General features: G+C 42.5%; 1 protein-coding gene across 2 annotated transcripts in view; it reads left to right on the forward strand.

The window, feature by feature from the left end:
- The first annotated feature begins 2,071 nt into the window (after nucleotides 1–2,071).
- ELOVL5 (ELOVL fatty acid elongase 5) overlaps nucleotides 2,072–19,928 on the forward strand; it is a 102,730-nt gene continuing 84,873 nt past the window's right edge. Inside the window, exon 1 of one of the 2 annotated variants that reach the window (XM_007516503.3) lies at nucleotides 2,072–2,233. Coding sequence is in view for 1 of the 2 variants with exons in the window: in XM_060190037.1 (XP_060046020.1) it covers nucleotides 2,332–2,449 (118 nt within the window). In the remaining variant the exon portion in view is untranslated. Of the gene's footprint in view, nucleotides 2,234–2,310; nucleotides 2,450–19,928 lie in introns of those variants that run through there. The other variant, XM_060190037.1, reaches the window with a different exon arrangement.

The following is a 19,928-nucleotide window of genomic DNA, read 5'->3' on the forward strand; positions in this document are numbered from 1 at the left end:
CTTTGTGTTCTTTACTGTTTTACTTGATGGGTGCCAAACTAGTCTCCTGTAGTATTTTCCATAAGGCTAGTATAAACTCTGGCAAATGGCAGTTTCTCATGAATGGGTGCTGAATAAGCAATTTAAAAGACTTGAGGATATGCTTGCCTTATGGTTTATATTTCTTTTATTTTTAAAATTTTTTTTATAATTAATTTCTTTATTGGGTAATTAATGTTTTACATTCAACAGTAAATACAATAGTTTGTATATGCATAACATTCCCCAGTTTCCCATTTAACAATACAACCCTCACTATGTCATTTATCATCCTTCATGGACCTGTATTCTCCCCACCCACCCACCCCAGAGTCTTTTACTTTGGTGCAATACGCCATATATTTCTCTTTACACTCTAGTACTCTCTTTGGGGAAGACTAGGATAGAGGGTTGAGACTGTGAATAAGGCCTATAACCTTAGTCTTCCCCACCTACATTTACTTTGTAGGTGATACTACCACTCTTGCATGGCTTTGGATTCTAGCTATGCCCTGATGACTCTTAAATACATTTTTATAAGTCGAATCTTTCCCCTGAATTGTAGTTATATACACATCTATATATTAACTACCTGTTAATAATTTCTTATGGCTCTCTAGAGGCATCTCATACTGAGAACAATAAACTCTCAGCTCATCCCCAAACCCACTTTTCTTATGGTATTTCCATTATTGTTTCTGTTTCTTTGTTTGTTTTAAGCCAGAACACTGTTCAGCTCTGACTTTTGATGTTGCCAGGGGCTGAATCTGAGACTTTTGGTGCCTCAGGCGTTAGCATATGTTTTGTAAAGCCCTGTGTTACCTGCCTAGCCTTTTGAAGTTTTGTAACTGATAGCCATTAGCCCAGCTTCTTCTCAAGCCGAGTATCTTAAAAGTCATGTCTAGCACCTGTCTTTCTCTGACCTGAATTCCCCTATCAGCACACTCCTGCTTATTCAATCTTCTAAACATACCTGAATTTGTTAATTTTTTACTATTTTCACCACTACCACCATTTTTTTTTTTTAAGTTTACAAAATGCTTGAGAATGAACCCAGGCCCTTATGCACTTGCAATACATTGAACCACTTCCATGGACACACACACACACACACACACATACACACACACACACACACACACACACACACACACACCTGGCACATGATAGACAGACATTACACTGTAAATGGCCTCTATTAAATGGTTAAATATATTGGGGTAGTAGATGTGGGATAGTAGAAATACAGCAAGAAGCCACAAGTAGAAAGGCACAAGTAGAAAGGTGGGGTGGGGGAGCTTGATAATGTTTAAAGCCTAATATACTAAAGACGTGAAGGCCTCAAATTATTCAAATGTGAAAAGTGAGGATCTTCTGTTCCTAGAGAGGGAAACACTCTAAGTGTTCAAATTTGTCCAGCTGAAATACTCCATATTCTCATATTCCATCATCTTTCCTTTTCTTCTTTTTTCTACAGGTCTTTAAAGTAATATCTAGAGTAGAAATGGAGTTGATAGTAAGCTCTGCATAAATAACAGACTGCCTAGAAGAAAAAAAAAAGGTCACTGGTAGATCTAACACAAGGCAGTTTGCTATGGCAGTTGTACTGAGTGCTTTGTGGTCTTTGCCTTCAACCTCAGGCCTTCCTTTCTGATTGTCTCCATAGCCATTTAACCCTTTCCGCCAAAACTAAAAACCACCTTTCAGAATCACAGAGGAGCTGATCCTGACCATCCAAACACAGGCATCCAAGGCTGACACTGAGAGAATCAAAGTTTGGAGGGATTGGGAAGTTCACTGCTTCTGTTGAGCAGGCTCTGCGTCCCACGCAGGCTTATTAGGAAGAAAGGGGATAAAATTGCCTAGAGACACGTGAACTAGACATAACCAACCCTGGTTTCAGCTCCCCACTGCATCAGATTCCCGAATTTACAATTACGAAAGTTCTATTGTCTCGCCATTGGCTCCGGGGCTGCATGACATCATAGCGCTTGATACATCTTTCAGGGTCTCCGATTGGCTGGTCACGCCATTGTGACATCACGGTCAGCCCACGTTCTTACTGTAGATACCCGGTGCGGCAGCCTTCGCATCCACGGGGCGGCTCTCTGGCTTTGCTCGGCTCCGGCATCCTCCGGGTTCTGCGGGCTACAGGCTCTCCTGCCATCTCTTCGTCGCTGCTCAAAGCTGCTGCCGGTTTTGGGAGTAAGAGGAGGTAAGCCGCCAGCTCCAGGAAACTTCTCCGGGGGGGCCACTGCTCGGCCATGACACCCGAGTGACCGAGCGAGCGAGCGATCGCACTGCCGGGACGCAATGACTGTAAACTACTGTTGGCTCTTGAGCCTGGTGCGGATGAAGAGCTGCCCCAGCTCCCTGCGGGCCGGCTCCCAGAGGGCAGCTTGGCTCTCCTGGTGGGGACTGCGGGCACCGGGTGAGCCGCGCGGGCGGGAGGCGGCTGCTCTCGCCGCAGAGGGCTGAGGCTGGGTGCTTCGCCAGCTAACACCGTGTTGCTGCCGTACCTGTCCCGATGTGTGTGGAAGCTTCAGGGGACCCACTTACATGCTGACAGGCGCCACGGGAACATCCACTGTGCCCACAGTGGGGGGTTGGGGGGGGTGGATCAATGGGTTTGTGTTTTCATGTCTGCCCTCTCTATCGAGGTGAACTCGCGGGTGGGAGGCTCAGGAAAATTTGCCTTTACTGAGAGAGCGAGTGTGTGTGTGTGTGTGTGTGTGTGTGTGTGTGTGTGTGTGTGTGTGTGTTAAGTGAACAAAACCTGGGTGAGTTCAGAAAGCCTCCACGGGGGCGAGGGAGGGGGGTTGTAAGTCGGGCAGGCGCCCAGAACCTGGGTGCGCAGACCTGGCCCCGCGAGGGAGCAGGGACGCCCCGGCCTTTTCTTTAAATTTATTTTTTTACATATTTTATCTTAAGGAGAAAGGGCGGCAGGAGATACAGAGGGAAAGATACGACTCTGGTTTATAGTGGTGCTGGGGATTGAACCCGAGACCTCAGAGCCTCAGTCATGAGAGTCTTTTAAGTAAAGAATCATGCTATCTCCCTAGCCCCGGGCCTTTCCTTTTTCTTCTTTTCTTCCTGCCTCTGCCCCACTGGAGGGAAGCCCGCTTTACCCGGGACCACATTGCTTTTTATTAAAACCAGATAACTGCAGTCCGGGCTGCTCTGGGAGGGAGGGATGAGGCGGATGTGGAAGCGAGGGGGCGGGGACTGGACCTGGGCAGCCCCGCTGGGAGTCACGGCGCGCAGAGTTAGGCTCGCGGCGCGGAAGTGGTCTAGGGCGGGGTGGGGGAGCGGGTGGCTTTAGGGGCACCCCTGCAGCCTGTGGACTGCATTTGTGCCCGTGTACCGTTTCCATGTCTTTCCCACTCATTCTCTCCTCTCCCCCTCCTCCATCTTGTAACCCCGATGAGCCTTCCTGTTAACCTTAAGTGGGAAGTGGGAGGGAGAATTGCTTGGAGTAAGAGCCATTCTTTTAAAACTGTCTTGTCACGCTTCCGTGTTTTTGCACAAGTCATTCTCGTCTTTTTGATAGCAAATTTGGAGAAAGCATTTGGTCACCTTATTTTGGGGGAAGTGGGTGGATGAATGAGTGGATGTGGGAGTCCGTTATGGAAGAACCCAGGGCAAAAACTTACTAAAGGTACTGGGAAGCCTCCAGTTACCTGCAAGGGTGGGTGTATACTGTAGGAGCAAGCAGCTTTTATTAGTATCAGACTAGTGGCAGGAAGTGCCTTATAGAGTTTGAGGGAAGAGCTGATGTTTCTGTTGGATTTTGTAACTTGTCCTCCTAGTCTTACTTGACAGATAACCTGTTGGCTTGCATTTATTTTGCTTGCATAACAGCTTCTGGTGCTGTTATCTACAGATAGGATGTAACCTGCTTTGCATTAGAAGGTTGTGGGGGAACACTTTCATCTACAGTAAGGCGACAAGTAGATTTTTATTTATTTTTGTCCAGAGGCAAACTCTGCACCTAAAATGTTAAATTAAACCAGGCTGTAACTTCTCATTGCTAGGAGCTTTTTCTATATAGTCTCATTGGCATTTTCTTTTTCCTCCACTTTTAATTGACAAAAGGGGAAATGTTACTGATGGTTAACAGATGTCTAATTTTAGGGAATATAGGGCGGAAATTTGCTGAAAAGTGAACGTAGGAAGTGCAGTAAAGTGAATACAGAAAACATATTAACACTGATCAGGTTTGGGGCCAGGTGGTGGTGCACTTGGTTGAGCGCATGTGTTACAATCGGACTCAGGTTCGAGCCCACAGTCCCCACCTCCAGCGGGAAGAGTTTGCAAGTGGTGAAGCAGTACTGCAGGTGTCTCTCTTTCTCTCTCCCTATTACCCCCTTCTCTCTCCATTTCTGGCTGTCTCTATCCAATAAATAAATAGAGGTAGTTTTAAAAAATTAAAAATTTATATGGATTTCAAAAGTGGTTACAAATGAAATGCCCTTTATCATATCTGGCCTCACAGCCTAATTATTATTGAATGTCTGATTTCTAACTCATGTTAAACAAATGAAAGCAAAGCTTTGCATTTTTTTGTGTATATATACATTGCCTCCATGGTTATCACTGGGGCTCAGTGCCAACACTATGAATTCACTGCTCCTGGAGTCTACTTTTTCCCCCTTTGTTGCCCTTGTCTATTGTTGTTGTTGTTGTTACTGTCGTCGTTGCTGGATAGGACAGAGAGAAGTCGAGAGGGGACGGGAAGATAGAGAGGGGAAGAGAAAGGCACCTACAGACCTGCTTCACCACCCATGAAGCAACCACCCTGCAGGTGGGGAGCCAGGGGCTCCAACTGGGATCCTTGCGCAGGTCCTTGAGCTTAACCCACTGGCCCCCTTGTAGTTATATTTTTAAAAAGATTTATTTACTTTGTTTTTACTTTAATGAGAGAGTAACTAGAGCACTGTTTCAGCATATGTGGTTCTCAGGGATTGAAACCAGGACCGTATACATGCAAATTCTGCTTTCTACCAGGCTGAAATTTCCTCAGCCACTAGAGTAACTTTGATGCATAAGTAGATAATAGAATGAGTGATCAATTCTCCCTCTTGTCATATCCTTCTGCTGCTCCCTTTAGAAATCTGGTTGGGTTTTTTTTCCCCCTTTTGTTGCCCTTGTTGTTTTTCATTATTGTTGTAGTTATTATTGTTGTTGTTATTGATGTCCTTGTTGTTATACAGGACAGTGAGAAATGGAGAGAGGTCGGGAAGACAGAGGGGGAGAGAAAGACACCTGCAGACCTGCTTCACCGCCTGTGAAGCAACTCCCCTGCAGGTGGGGAGCCGGGGGCTCGAACCGGGATCCTTAAGCTTTGCGCCACCTGCGCTTAACCACTGCGCCACCGCCCGACTCCCAGAAATCTGGTTGTTTTGAATTGCTCCTTTCCCTGCCAACTCTTCTGTTGCTGATGAATAATTGTTTCATTATTACCCATAAGTAACTCCCTTTTATGTACTTGGTTTCAGGTGTTATTGGTGTGACCACTTTAGTAGTTGCTTTTCATACATATTTTTTAAAACATGCCTGTGAAAAATTTTTACACACTTTTACTTATTCATTTATTTTTATTCATTTGTCTATGGGAATGCCACATAAGACAGAGCTAAAGAAGAGACAAGCCAGGATACCATTCTAGTACATAAGGTAGGTGTTAGGGAACCAAAAAGGAACCTCAGGCAGTCTAGTGCTGTGGTGTCTTTTCCTTTCTCTGTTTAAAAAAGAGCCTGGAGTACTGAAGCCCTCTTCCCTCCTCACATCATCCTCCCCTCACCCTCCAAAAAAAAGAGGAGGAAGAGGAAGAAAGATTAAAACCTGGTAACCTGGGGGAATCCCAAAATTGAGGAAATTGATTTAAATCTCATCTTGTTTGTCTTGCTGTTACTATACCTTCAGGGAAGGCCTATGTGGACTTGAGGGATGTCACCCTGTCCATTGTAAGCACCTCCAGGGATGTCAATATAAGAGGTGGTTGGATTAAACTAAATAGAATTGAACTAGTCTTTTGACTTAGCCTTACAATTTGTTGAGGACTAGGCAAAGATGGGATATACAAAGACGGGAGGGACATTCTAGGAGAGGGAGATTGGAGAGAAAACACGTATATGGAATCATTGGGCAAAAAAAAAAAAAAAGGTAGCTAGGAGCAGTGGATTCATAGTATGGGCATTGAACCCCAGCAATAACCCTAGAAGCCGTATAATATAGTACAACACAATACAATATAAATAATATAATATAAATAATATAATGACCGGCTCATATTGGTCTGTTAAGTGTCAAACTCTGCATTGAGCACTTTTCCTGAATTTATCTCAATTACTGTTTATACTATAACTGTTCTCACATTACAGGTGAGGAAATGGAGATATTCAGTAGACATTTGCCCAAGGTCACAAAGTTTACCACCTGCTTCCTCTGCTGAACTGTTTGTAACAGTATCACTGAAGGCTTTCAGACTGGGAGTGCATTATAAATGAGTGAATCCAGGAATTGTTTTGTCACAATGTAAAGGATGGACTGGGTTACTGTTAGAGGAGGCCAGGACAGTGACAAGAAACCCCTCTGAACTCACAGTTAAAGCCACACACTGGAGAGCTAATTGTGGATTATTTCAAGGGTAAGGGTCTATGTAGTTTGGGGACTAGAAAAAGGGGACTTTTAAGAATGGGTGATAAAAGGCTGGGAGGATAGTATAATGGTTATGCAAAAAGACTTTCATGCTGGAGGCACCAAAGGCCCCCAAAGCCACCAAAAACCAAAGTTGAACAGTGCTCTGGTGAAAGAAAAGAATGGAAGAAAACTATAAGGGCAAGGGAGAGAACATTGTAATAAGATAGAAATATCCCAGTGGATATATATATATATATATATATATATATATATATATTTCTACAGACACATATGCTGACAAACCACTTATTTTCTTATGTATTTATTTATTTATTATTGGATAGAGACAGAAATTGAAAGGGGGAGGGAGGGAGAGAGAGAGAGAGAGAGAGAGAGAGAGAGAGACACCTGTACCCCTACTTTACCACTTGTGAAGCTTTCCCCCAGCAGGTGGGGACCAGGGGCTTGAACCTGGGTCCTTGTGCATTATAGTGTGTGCACTCAACCAGGTGTGCCACCACCTGGCCCCTCACAAACCATTTACTTTCTTAAGTCCTCACCACAGTCTGTTGCCCTTCTGGAAATTTAAGTATAGGTTTCATCAAATTTCAACTGTTCTCCAACACAGTGTTAAACATGTTAACATATCTGGATAGGTAGAGAGATTCATCTCATAGTCAGTAGTATCTTAAGTTTTTTTTTAATCTTTATTTAGAGACAGCCAGAAATCAAGCGAGTAGGGGAGATAGAGAGGGAGAGAGAAAGAGAGACACCTGGAGCACTACTTCACCACTTGCAAAGCTTTCCCCCTGCAGGTAGGGTCTGGGGGCTCAAACCTAGGTCCTTGAGCACTGTGACATATGCGCTCGAACCAGTGCACCACCACCCAGCCCCCCAATCAGTAGTATCTTAAAAATCACTTCAGTGATTTCTCTATCTTACTGAAATCAGGAGACTTCATACCTTTCAATGAAAGATTACTGGTGAGAAAATGTAAATACCCCAGTACTGCTGAAGCTCATAAGGCCAGTTTGACAGGGCCAGAAGTAAGAGCCAAGGCTTCTGGGCCAATTCCATCTCACAGAGTTACCTAAGACATATAGTAGGTGTTAAAGTAAATGTTGCCTAGTGATAGAGGGCTATAGTAGAGCACATGCATATTGCTTATTAAAAATGAAATAATCTGGGAGTAGGGCGGTAGCGCATCAGGTTAAGCGCACGTGGCACAAAGCGCAAGGACCGGCGTAAGGATCCTGGTTGGAGCCCTGGCTCCCCACCTGCAGGGGAGTCGCTTCACAAGTGGTGAAGCAGGTTTGCAGGTGTCTGTCTTTCTCTCCCCCTCTCTGTCTCCCCCCCCATTTCTCTCTGTCCTATCCAACAATGATGACATCAGTAACAATAATAATAACTACAACAATACAACAACAAGGGCAACAGAAGGGGAAATAAATAAATATAAAAAATATTTAAAATAATAATCTGAGAAGGTTGGGAGGTTCAAGCAGCTTACCTCATTCTTTACTAAAATCTGGATGACATGGTTTCTTCTTGTCTCCCATAAGAAAATCAACTCGGGGCATTGGTCTCTTCTCCTTTGAAACTAAAAAAGGTGATTTCCAAATCCTTTTCAGTACTAAATTTTTTTTTACTTTTGTTTGCCAAGAACAAGTCTTGTTTCTGTTTCACCAGGGACAGAGAATGAAAGCTGAAGTCATTTTGAACTTGGAAAGATTTCAGGATCAATGTGGAAATTGCAGTAGTAACAGCAAAATGCTGGTGCTCTTCTCTTTTGAGAGGCTAGGCATAATAGGTTAAACATAACTGCTGTAGATGTAATGGTCTACTAAGGTGAATTGTTCAGGAAAATAGCTTGACCTAATTTTCAGTTTTAGTAATAGAACCTTCCCACAACCCTTGATTTCAAGCCATAAAGGTTATCATTAGCAAACAGTTTGGTTCCCACTACACTCCAGCTGGCATGGGAACATTTTTTATTTGACTTATATGAATTTGCTGTTAGAACTGTGTAATCTTTGGGTTGAAAACACTCATACCTGGTGTCTTTTCAGAGAGTAGATTTCTTAGTTTGTTTGAAGTATTCTTTTTTTTTATTATTGTAGTTATTGTTATTGATGTCATTCTTGGATAGGACAGAAAGAAATGGAGAGAGGAGGGGAAGACAGAGAAGGGAGAGAAAGACAGACACCTGCAGACCTGCTTCACCACTTGTGAAGTGACCCCCCTGAAGGTGGGGAACAGGGGGAATCGAAGCGGGATCCCTACGCCAGTCCTTGTGCTTTGCGCCACCTGTGCTTAACCTGCTGTGCTTTGAAATGTTCTTTTTAAAGTACATTTGTTAGTAAGGACCTGGCAGTAGAGCACACACATTACCATGCACAGGTACCCAAATTCAAGACCCTGGTCCCCACCTGCGGGTGGGAAGCTTCACAAGCAATGAAGCAGAGCTACAGGTATCTCTCACTCCCTCTCTTTATCACCCTTTCCTCTTAATTTCTCTGTCTTTATCAGAAAGATCTGAAGTGCATCTATTAGTAGATGTGTATAATTAAATTAGTCACTTGTACCTCCTATTTCTTGTCAGCTGTCTTTATGATTGATCCCTGGAAAATAGCCTAATATTTTTTGTATTGGTGTTCTCAAACTTTCTTTAATTAGGAATGAAAATTTTTTTTGAAGTGTAATTGAAGTTTCTAGCTGCAATACTTTTGTGGTAAGTTAGTAGCTTCAATGCTAGCACATTCTGGCAAGAGATTTCATCTCTACTAAGTTCTACCTCTACCCCCCCCACTATTACTAATTTTATTTTCTCAGAGATAATCTTTTATAAGCTTATGAACAGACTTAATTAAAGTCACACCCAAGGATTGACCACTACAGTTATTTATTTATTTATTGCCTCCAAGGTTATTGCTGTGGCTCAGTGCCTGCACTATAAATCCACTGCTCCTGGAGGCTATTTTTTCCCTTTTGTTGCCCTTGTTTTTTATCCCTGCTGCTGTTATTATTATTGTTATTGCTGTGGTTGTTGTTGGATAAAACAGAGAGAAATGGAGAGAGGAAGGGAAGACAGAGTAGGGAGAGAAAGAAACCTGCAGATCTGTTTCACTGCTTGTGAAGCGACTCCCCTGCAGGTGGGGAGCCTGGGCCTCAAACTCAGATCCTTAGGCTGGTCCTTGCACTTTGCCCCATGTGCGTTTCACCCAATGCACCACCACCAGGTGCCCATACAGTTATTTATTTATTTTATGAACTATTTTGAACTCCAGAGTACTTGTTCCCCTTTTGTTTTGGCAGAACAATGCTACAACAAAGTGACTGTTATGAATTTCTTCTTCCCCAAAGAATAGTACACATGGTACTAAATTCAATAATTATTCATTTGCTTCCCTGGGAGTTTGGCAGTGAGGTATATGTCCCAACGGGTATGTCCATGTCTTTGGCAGAACAAATAAATTGCTTTAATACATACTGGTATAGTTGACAACTTTATCTGCTCTGTTTGTGAGCTGATATACAGTGCTGCGAAAATTTGAGTCTACTTCTTACAATTTCTGAATATTTAATTATGCTGTGGATCCAAAAAGAATTATGCTGTGGATCTGATGTACATTTTCTTAGTTCATTTTTAATGTAAAAAAATTTTTATTTATAAAAAGGAAACATTGACTAAACCATAGGATAAGAGGGCTACAACCTCACACAGTTCTCACCACCAGAACTCCATTTCCCATCCCCTACCCTGATAGCTTTCCTATTATTTAACCCTCTGGGAATATGGACCCAAGGTCATTGTGGGATGCAGAAGGTGGAAGGTCTGGCTTCTGTAATTGCTTCCCCGCTGAACATGGGCATTGACAGGTCGATCCATACTCCCTACCTGCCTCTTTCTTTCCCTAGTGGGGCGGGGTTCTGGGGAATCAGAGGTCCAGGACATATTGGTGGGGTTGTCTGTCCAGGGAAGTCTTGTTGGCATCATGCTAGCGTCTGGAACCTGGTGGCTGAAAAGAGAGTTAACATACAAAGCCAAACAAACTGTTGAACAATCATGGACTTAAAGGCTGGAATAGTGCAGATGAAGAGTTGGGGGGGGGTCCTCCATTTTGTAGATAGCTAGTAGGCATATTTGTTATATTCCAAAGGACCTATGGTTATATTAGTTTTTTTTTTTTCCTTTTTCTTTTTTCCCCCTGAGCCTGAAGTCTTATATGCAGGTGGATCCAAGTTATTGTCTGGGGAGATGATGTCATGGTTGGAAAAAGGACCAGAAAGCTGGATCAGGGAAGAGAGTAGCTCCCTAATATGGGAAAGGTGTATAAATACTGTTGACTGTAAGCCTCATTGATTTGATGTGATCTGGGGCCCATAATCAGCTTAGGAGCCTATGTGACCTCTGCATCTCTGTAGATCTGAGCTCACATTCTGTGGTCATGAGTAGGAACATTCCATGCTGCCCCAATATTGGACCCATCTTCCTCAGGTGTATCATAGAGTATGTTGTCCATCCTCCATTCGGAGGATGGAACATTCTCTACCGTTGTTGATCCAAGTTGAGGGCAAAGTCCTATGGGGGTCCACAAAGAGGTCTATTTTGTTATTCCTGATAGAAATGACTGGTAACAATGGAGAGAGGGATTTATTTGAGGTCTAGGCCCATCATGACTGTTTGGGAATCTCAGTTCTCCCCAAATAGGGCCCCAGCTGATGGGGTGGCCTGATAGTGACTAAAGAGTCATCGTTAAAGTATGCCAGTCTCTTGCCCTTATTCAACTTTTGCAGTCCTTGCTTTGCTAAGGTTAGCTTTGGAGTGAGTGAGAGAACTGTAATAGGAAGTAGGTGAGGAGGGTATCTAAATCCAAGTAGACACTATTTCATTAGGAACTTTATACCGACTCACTGCAGACTATTGTATACTTTTGCTTTCATAAATTTTGCCCTAATTTATGGATACATGTGGACATATGCTCTATCTTATGGGACCTGGTCTATATCTAGGTTTTGGGACTTTGTTAGGAAGTGAACCTCCTGGAATGGATGAGCGAATACTATGGAAGGAAAGGTCTCACCGGAGTAATGAGGGTGAAGGGTTTCCATTCCATGCTTTATATCTCTGGACACAGTCTGAAGTAAAGCATGTGGTTTTTGGTTTTGCTTTTATTGATGTGGTGAATGACATTGATTGACTTACATATGTTGAACCAGCCTTGCATTCCTAGGATGAATCCCACTTGGTCATGATGAACAGACATACTGCTGTACCCAGTTGGCCAGGATCTTGTTTAATATTTTGGCAGAGATATTGGTCTGTAGTTTTCCTTTTTTGTTCTGTCCCTATCTGCTTTTGGTATCAGGGTGATGTTGGCTTCATAGAAGGTGGAAGGGAGTGTTCCTGTTTCTTGATCTTGTGGAAAAGCTTTAGAAGTATAGGTATTAACTGTCTCCTGATCAATCAAAGCCCTCGCCCCTGCCTGGAAAAGACTACCTGGAGTTTTTTTTGTTTTGCTTTTTTTTTTTTTTTTGATACTTTTTGCTTCTTCATTCTTTTTTGAACTTAAGCTTTCTGTTTGGTATAATCAGAAGTGGGAATACACAACTCTAATTACTGATATGGAAAATGACTGTTCATAAGTCCAGTTGCCACGTGATTGGACTAGCATGCCTGGCCCACAGCAGTCAGCATTGATAGGCTTCCTTACTTGGCCCTGGGGTTGATTTACAAGGTGCATATGACCTATGAGGTGTGGAGAGGAAGGACACCCAAACCCACTTAGAAACCATATCTCGTAGGGAGCCTTTGTCCTTTTTGATTTCCCCAGGGTGGAGGTGTTAAGTCTTTGGTATATTTTGAAGACATCCACTAGGTCATTCTGACACAGGTCCTGTTCAAGGTGAGGCAGACCAGTTTCTCAACCACCTTTAGTTCTTTTGGGATTCTTAGATTCTGTGAGGACAACTTCAGTATCTTTCTGGGTATGGGTCACTAGGTCTGACAACATGATAGTGATTATAAGTGTCATGGTTCCTAAAATAAAAGAATTCACAGACTGGTTTACACATTAACATGAACTGTGGCCAGATGTTAAATAATTTTTATCTCTAGACACTGGATAAGTGATTACTTGATTGTGTTTGCTTTTTAAAATGCCACATTGTAGCAGGCTTTTTTTTTTAACACATTATTTTACTTCTCTCTTCATTGGCACATACCCACACACACTAGCATCAGTTATACATTTATGAGTGTTTAGATTGAGTTTAGAAAAAGAAATGTGTTTTGTGTCACATGCCTTATTTACATCGCACAGCTATGAATTTAAATCTTTTTAAAATTTTTATTATCTATTTATTTATTAGATTGAGACAGTCAGAAATTGAGAGGGAAAGGTATGATAGAGAGGAAGAGATACAGAGAGACATCTGCAACACTGCTCCACCACTCACAAAGCTTTCCCCCTGCAGGTGGGGGCTGGGGGCTCAAACCCTGGCCCCTACACATTATAACGTGTACTCAACCAGGTGCACCACCACCTAGTCCCCCAAATAAACCAACTCTTGCAGACAATTTTATCACAAACCCCTTTTTTCTTTACTTTTCATTTTCTTTTATTTTTGCTTTTCTTTCTTTCTTTCTTTCTTTCTTTCTTTCTTTCTTTCTTTCTTTCTTTCTTTCTTTCTTTCAGCGAGAGCACTGTTCATTATTCAACTCTGGTTTAAGGTGGTGGTGGTGGTGGGTGAGGGATTGAACCTGGCCCTGTGGAACCTCTGGCATGAGAGTCTCTTTGCATAGCCATTATGCTTTCTACACCACACCCTGAACTTAAGTCTTAAGACACTTTTCTCTTTGGTGGCATTACTTGTCTTTGATAATTATATTTCTCCACCCTCTTTTAATTTCACACTTGAGGTTATAACATTACCTTTTTCTGTGTTGTATGAATTAGCTTGGAGAACATGATAATGTATTTTGAATATTCAAGTAATTACATCAGTTAAAATATTACAATCAGATAAGAATTACAAGTAGCTGCCCATAGCAGAAAATTTTGCTTAGTTGCCTAATGAATGTGTATCTCTCAGTTGTTTGCAATTAGACTATGGGTTAGGAAGACTGTGATTAGAGCTCAGCTCTTAAACTCAGCCTTTATGTAACTAGTTAGAGGCATTCATAGGTTTTGTTGCTGATTGTTAGTTTTCCTTTCTTACTGCTAAGCTTATTGTAGTGCTGGTGATTGGATCCTGGACACTCAGACAGGAAAATATTTTTGCATAACCACTATGCTATCTTTTTCTTTTAAACCTATGAATGAGGCATAGGTTTTAATTTATTTACTTATTATATTTTTTTATAGGGGGGGAGGGAGGAGGGGAGAGGAGAGATACCTGCAGCACTGCTCCACCCTCTGTGAAGCTTCCACCACAGCAGTTGAGAACTGAGACCTTAAGTCTGGGTCCTTAAACATGACAATATGCGTACTCTCTACTGGGTGAGCCACCACCTGGCCCCACATGCTTAGGTTCTTGATATATGTGATTTATGTTGGTCATTTACTCTATATATACTTTAAATCAGGAAAGTGTCATGTCATGTGAAACAGGATGGATCTTCTTCATAAAGATTTCTAAATGTGCTCGAAATTTTCATGTCTTCGCTGGAATGCTTTAAGTACTGGGTTTGCTTCATTTTCAGACCAGCTCCTTTTTTTGTTTAGTTTATACAGAGTGGTAGGTTTGCTATCAGTGCCCAGGGAGGCAGGTGCTTTTTATTGGGTCCCAAATAACATAATTTCACTTGTGTTTTTGAAAAATGGGATAGCATGTTTTACATAATCATTATGCTAACTCAATCCTGGGCTAGCATGTATAGTGTTTTTTTTTTTTAAGATTTTATTTATTTATGAGAAAGATAGGAGAAGAGGGAAAGAACCAGACATCACTCTGGCACATGTGCTGCCAGGGATCGAACTTGGGACCTAATGCTTCAGAGTCTAAAGCTTTACCACTGCGCCACCTCCTGGACCACACCATAGCATATTTTAAAGGACTTCCCCAAATGAAAATTTTAAAAAAGGTAGTTGCAAAGTACTGATTTTCATGAGTGATCCCATTGTCCCTTGATTGAAGTATCCATCCCGTCACCCACTGGCTACAGAATTTCAGATATTTACTTCTACATGTCTTTCTTTTTTATGTCTTTATTGGGGGATTAATCTTTTTAATTTTTTTATTATAATCTTTATTGGATAGAGACAGCCAGAAATCAAGAGGGTAGGGAAAGATAGGAAGAGGCAGAGTGACACCAGCAGCACTGCTTCACCACTCACAAAGTTTTCCCTCTGCAGGCCCCTTCTTTATCTTGAACACTGGATTCACAACTTCGCATATCCTAAGTTCACCTGCATGCCTTTCAAATCTTTCTCCAGTATTGGCCGCTGTGGCCAGCAGCACCACTACCCATCAGCCCAAACTGTCAAGCCCCCACCATTGTTTGGGCTTTGCTCTCTCATTAACCACATCCTCTCGTCACTCCAGGTAATTATTGGTACTGCAGACATGATCATGTATTTTGGCTCTAGATTTGCTCTCACATAGTAAATAGAAATCCTAGAATAGTAGTAACTCAGGGGTGGAATTTTAAAAATAGATAGAACTTTGTATGTCCCATAAAAAGCTGGGTGACTGGTGCAGGGTAAGTATGACCCTTCATTGGCTCCTACTTGCTAACTGTGCATCTAGCTTAGAGTGAGTCCCCAACCCCCAGCCCTCTTTTTTTTTTTTTTTTTTTCCCTCCTCCAGGGTTATTGCTGGGCTCAGTGCCTGCACCATGAATCCACCGCTCCTGGAGGCCATTTTTTTCCTCCCTTTTGTTGCCCTTGTTGTAGCCTCGTTGTGGTTATTATTATTGCCCTTGTTGACGCAATTCGTTGTTGGATAGGACAGAGAGAAATGGAGAGAGGAGGGGAAGACAGAGAAGGGGAGAGAAAGATAGACACCTGCAGACCTGCTTCACCGCCTGTGAAGCGACTCCCCTGCAGGTGGGGAGCCGGGGGCTCGAACCGGGATCCTCACGCCAGTCCCTGCGCTTTGCGCCACATGCGCTTAACCCACTGTGCCACCGCCCGACCCCCTCCCAGCCCTCTTAAAGGCAGAAGAAGAAAAGAAAAAAAGAAAAGAAGAGACAAAGAAAATGGAGGGCAGGGGAATTAAGGGAGGTTACTGCCCTTACACAATTTTTCCTATTTCTTATTGGTCTGTGTTTAAATATGTTTCCATACAAAGTTGCAAGAGATGGGGAAGCTCATCTTGATTCTGGGTATCCATGGGTAAAAAAGGTCTTGTTTTTGTTAATAGACTCTGGACAACTACCACCAATTTGTAAATTGGTGGAGGTCGATAGTCCAATGCAAAGGTAGCTAGAGAGTCCAGCAGAAGATCCTGACAACTGAAAAAGAAAAAATGCCAGTGATGAGGGTTCTGAAAATGTAGTGTAGGGTGCTCTGGGAGTCAACAAGAAGGCTCCTTAAATCAGACATTATCAGGAAAAGTTAACCTGAAGAAGCAGCAGGAATTCGGTGGATAAAGGAAATGGAATATTCCAGCAGAAGCTTTGAGGTAAAAGAAGGCAGGAAGATGGAAGAGAATGTGAGGATCTGAAAAGAAGTCAGTGAAGAAAACCAAAATGAAGATGTAAGGGTCTTGATCATATAATCTCTGCTCCTGTGGATGTGTTTGGACATTATCTGAGCAATTAAAGATGGGTAATCCAGAAACAGTACAAGACTAGTGGCATGGTTCATGAGGAGGAAGAGAAGTGCATATGAATCCCTGTCAGTCTCAGAGCTTAGGAACTGGGAAGGAATTTAGAAATCACATGATAGATGATGAAACTAATATTGAGAGCGTAAATGATTTACTCGGTGCTACCTAATGAGCTGAAAAGCATCGTCAGAAATTCTTTTCCCTTAAATTGTGCTGAATATGATCATTTGGGAGAACAGGACATTTGTACAAAGCAGAAAGACATAAAGGGTTGGTGATATTTAAACTACTTTAAAAAAATTGAGTGCAATTTAGGCTGCCAAGATAGTGTTCCTCCTCAAATGGTGCCTGCTCTGCCCATGCATGTGACCCAGGCTTGAACCTGGCCCACACAGTGCACTGGGGGAAACTCTGGTGCTGTGGTATCTCCCTCTGCCTCCATCTAAAAATGTAGGTCTGGAATGTTGAAGCCCTTGTGATAACAAAAAAAAGAGATGAGTATAGTTTGAACAGTAGAGTCGAGAGGGCCCAGTAGATAGAGTTTGGATGTCCAGTGTGCTTGATGCTCATTAGTCTAGTAAAGTAATTGGGTGCATAAAGGAAGTAACCAAATGACTGGTTTGGTACTATTTTGAAATAGTGGGGGGCTTTCATATAAGATGAAATGGTTTAGACTTGATTTTCTTTTTGTCTCCAGGGTTATTGCTGAGGCGAGGTGCTAGCACTATGAACCCACTGCTCCTGGTAGCCATTTTCCCCATTTTATTGGACAGGGCAAAGAGAAATTGAGAGAGAAGAGGGGGAGATAGAGAGGGAGAGGGGGGTCAGGAGGTGGCACACCTGGTTAAACACAGTATGAAGCACAAGGACCCGCACAAGGATCCTGGTTCAAGCCTGTGGCTCCCCAACTTCAGGGGCATCGCTTCACAAGCAGTGAAGAAGGTCTACCGGTGTTTCTCTTCTTTTCTAGCTCCCCCTCCCTTCTCAGTTCCTCTGTGTCCTATCCAATAAAATTAAGAAAAGAAAAAAAAAGGCCTCCAGGAGCAGTGAATTAATAGTGGTGCACCAACCCCAGTGATAATCCTGAAGGCAAAAAAAAAAAAAAAGAGGGAAAGAGGGAGGGAGGGAGAGAGAAGATAGACACCTGCAGACCTGCTTTGCGTCTTGTGAAGCAACCCTTCTCCCCTTGCAGGTGGGGAGCAGGGGCTCGAATCTGGATCCTTGAGCAGGTCCTTGCACTTTGTATTATGTGCGCTTAAAAGTGTGTGCCCAGCCTCCTAACACTTAATTCTTTAAGCAATAGAAAATCAAGTAACATTTGATTTCTGAGGATTGAAACACCTCTCCACATCTTATAGGTCATATATTTCCCCTTGTAGTTTTACTCTGTGCTGCAGGATGTCTTCCCAGAAGCTTCCTGGACTCACTTTGGTCTCTTGTCACCCAGCCAGTCATTTAGGGTCAAATACTCCTCCTCTCTGCATTCTGAAACTATCAGATCTCACTCAGTGAATTAGGGAGAATGGAGCCTCAGATAAACTAGATGGCTTGTTCTGGGAAAAAAAAGAAAAAAATGGGAAATAAGTGTTACTTATTTCCACATCTGCTTTGAAAAGTGCCAGTGTGCTGTTGGACTATACCCACTTATTATAAATGTGGTTGTATCCTGAAAGTTACTGGTTTCTATGTTTGCTATGAATTTGACTGTAGTGATTTGAAGCTAAAGTCTACTTCCTTGGAAATGAGAGAGAAACCATTTCACAGCAAATGTATAGAATATTGACAGTAGGCACCATGTTGTATTTCTACCCAAGGACATAGCTTCTCTCTCCTCCATCATCATTCTTCTACTTGGTGGTGGGACTTGCTGCATCCTGTAATTTGAGTTCACAAGTGAAGAATTTTTCAGTGATGAATATGCTGAAAGTAATTAGAATATAATGATATGACATGTAACAGAAATGACCTTCATGAGGGGCCGGGTGGTAGCGCACCAGATTAAGCGCACATGTTACAGTGCACAAAGATGTAGGTTCAAGCCCCTGGTCCCCACCTGCAGAGGGAAAGTTTCAGGAGTGGTAAAACAGGGCTGCAGGTGTCTCTCGGTCTCTTTCCCTCTCTATCTCCTCTTTCCCACTTGATTTCTGGCTGTCTCTATCTAATAAATAAAGAGAATTAAAAAAAAGTGACCTTCATAAGCTATACATAAAAACCACTTGAATTACAATAATGCATTGTGTGTATTTCATTCTCTAGAAGAGGAAATAAGACAGACAGTAGTCCTCATTCATGCGAAGCTACGGAAACTGACCTCCCTCAGCTTTTTGATTTTTATTAAAATAAGATTTATGTGTGTTAAATTGGGGTTGTTTGCGTTAGTCTGTGTACCTATAAGACAAAGTCCCCTGGAACACCTGCAACACATAAACCCAGTGCAACTGTGATTAAACTGTGTCAAGAAGGTTAGTATTGCTTTTCAGAAGCTGGTATTAATATTTCAACTGTACACCCCACTGCAAATATTGTCATAGCCTTTTCTTGAAGTCAAGTTGTTTCTCCAAGCCAATCTGCTTGACTTCCACAGGTATTCTTGTATTATTTACTAGCTAAGAAAGTAATTAAAAAGGGCTGGGTTGGGGGAGTCGGGCAATAGCACAGTGGGTTAAGCGCATGTGGTGCAAAGCACAGGGACCAGCATAAGAATCCCAGTTCGATCCCCTGGCTCCCCACCTGCAGGGGAGTCACTTCACGAGCGGTAAAGCAGGTCTGTAGGTGTCTTTTTCTCCTCCTCTCTGTCTTCCCCTCTTCTCTCCATTTCTCTCTGTCCTATCTAACAGTGACATCAGTGACGGCAACATAACTACAACAACAATAAAAAAACAACAAGGGCAACAAAAGGGAAAATAAATTTTAAAAAAAGGGGGGCCCAGGTGGTAGTACAACTGGTTGAGCACAGTAAGTGCAAGGAGATACTGCGAGAGCAATAACAGTGCATGCTAGAAGTCGTGGGCCACAGGAATTGTGGGCAATGTAGTTGGAGAGCTATGCCATCCTCACCATTCCTGTAATGGCTGCTTTCTGGGAGGTCTTGTCATGTGTAACCTATTAATTTCAGCATACGAAGTTCCAGAAAGGAGTATTTCAAGTCAGAAACACACATATCCGGTTCCTTTGAAACCTTCAACCCTCAAGATCCAGACACTTGAAAATCTCATCACAATTTCAACACAATTGTTCTTAATCCTTATTTCACTGGTTTCGGTGCTGCCTGTTGTTGAAGCAGTAGAAGCTGGAGATGTAATCACTCTCTTGTTGGGTGTTCTCAGGATTACAGATATTTATGCTTCTTTGGGGATACATGCATGAAAAGAGAAATGGATAGATATGATTTTAAGAACCTCCTGAGTCAAATTCACCCTGAAAACGTTTGTACTATTAAAATTAAAAGTGAGTTTTGGTGTCTTAATGGTCCCAAGAAACAGCAAAAAGGACAA

Source organism: Erinaceus europaeus, chromosome 4, assembly GCF_950295315.1.
Source record: "Erinaceus europaeus chromosome 4, mEriEur2.1, whole genome shotgun sequence".
In the NCBI taxonomy this organism is placed as follows: Eukaryota; Metazoa; Chordata; class Mammalia; order Eulipotyphla; family Erinaceidae; genus Erinaceus; species Erinaceus europaeus.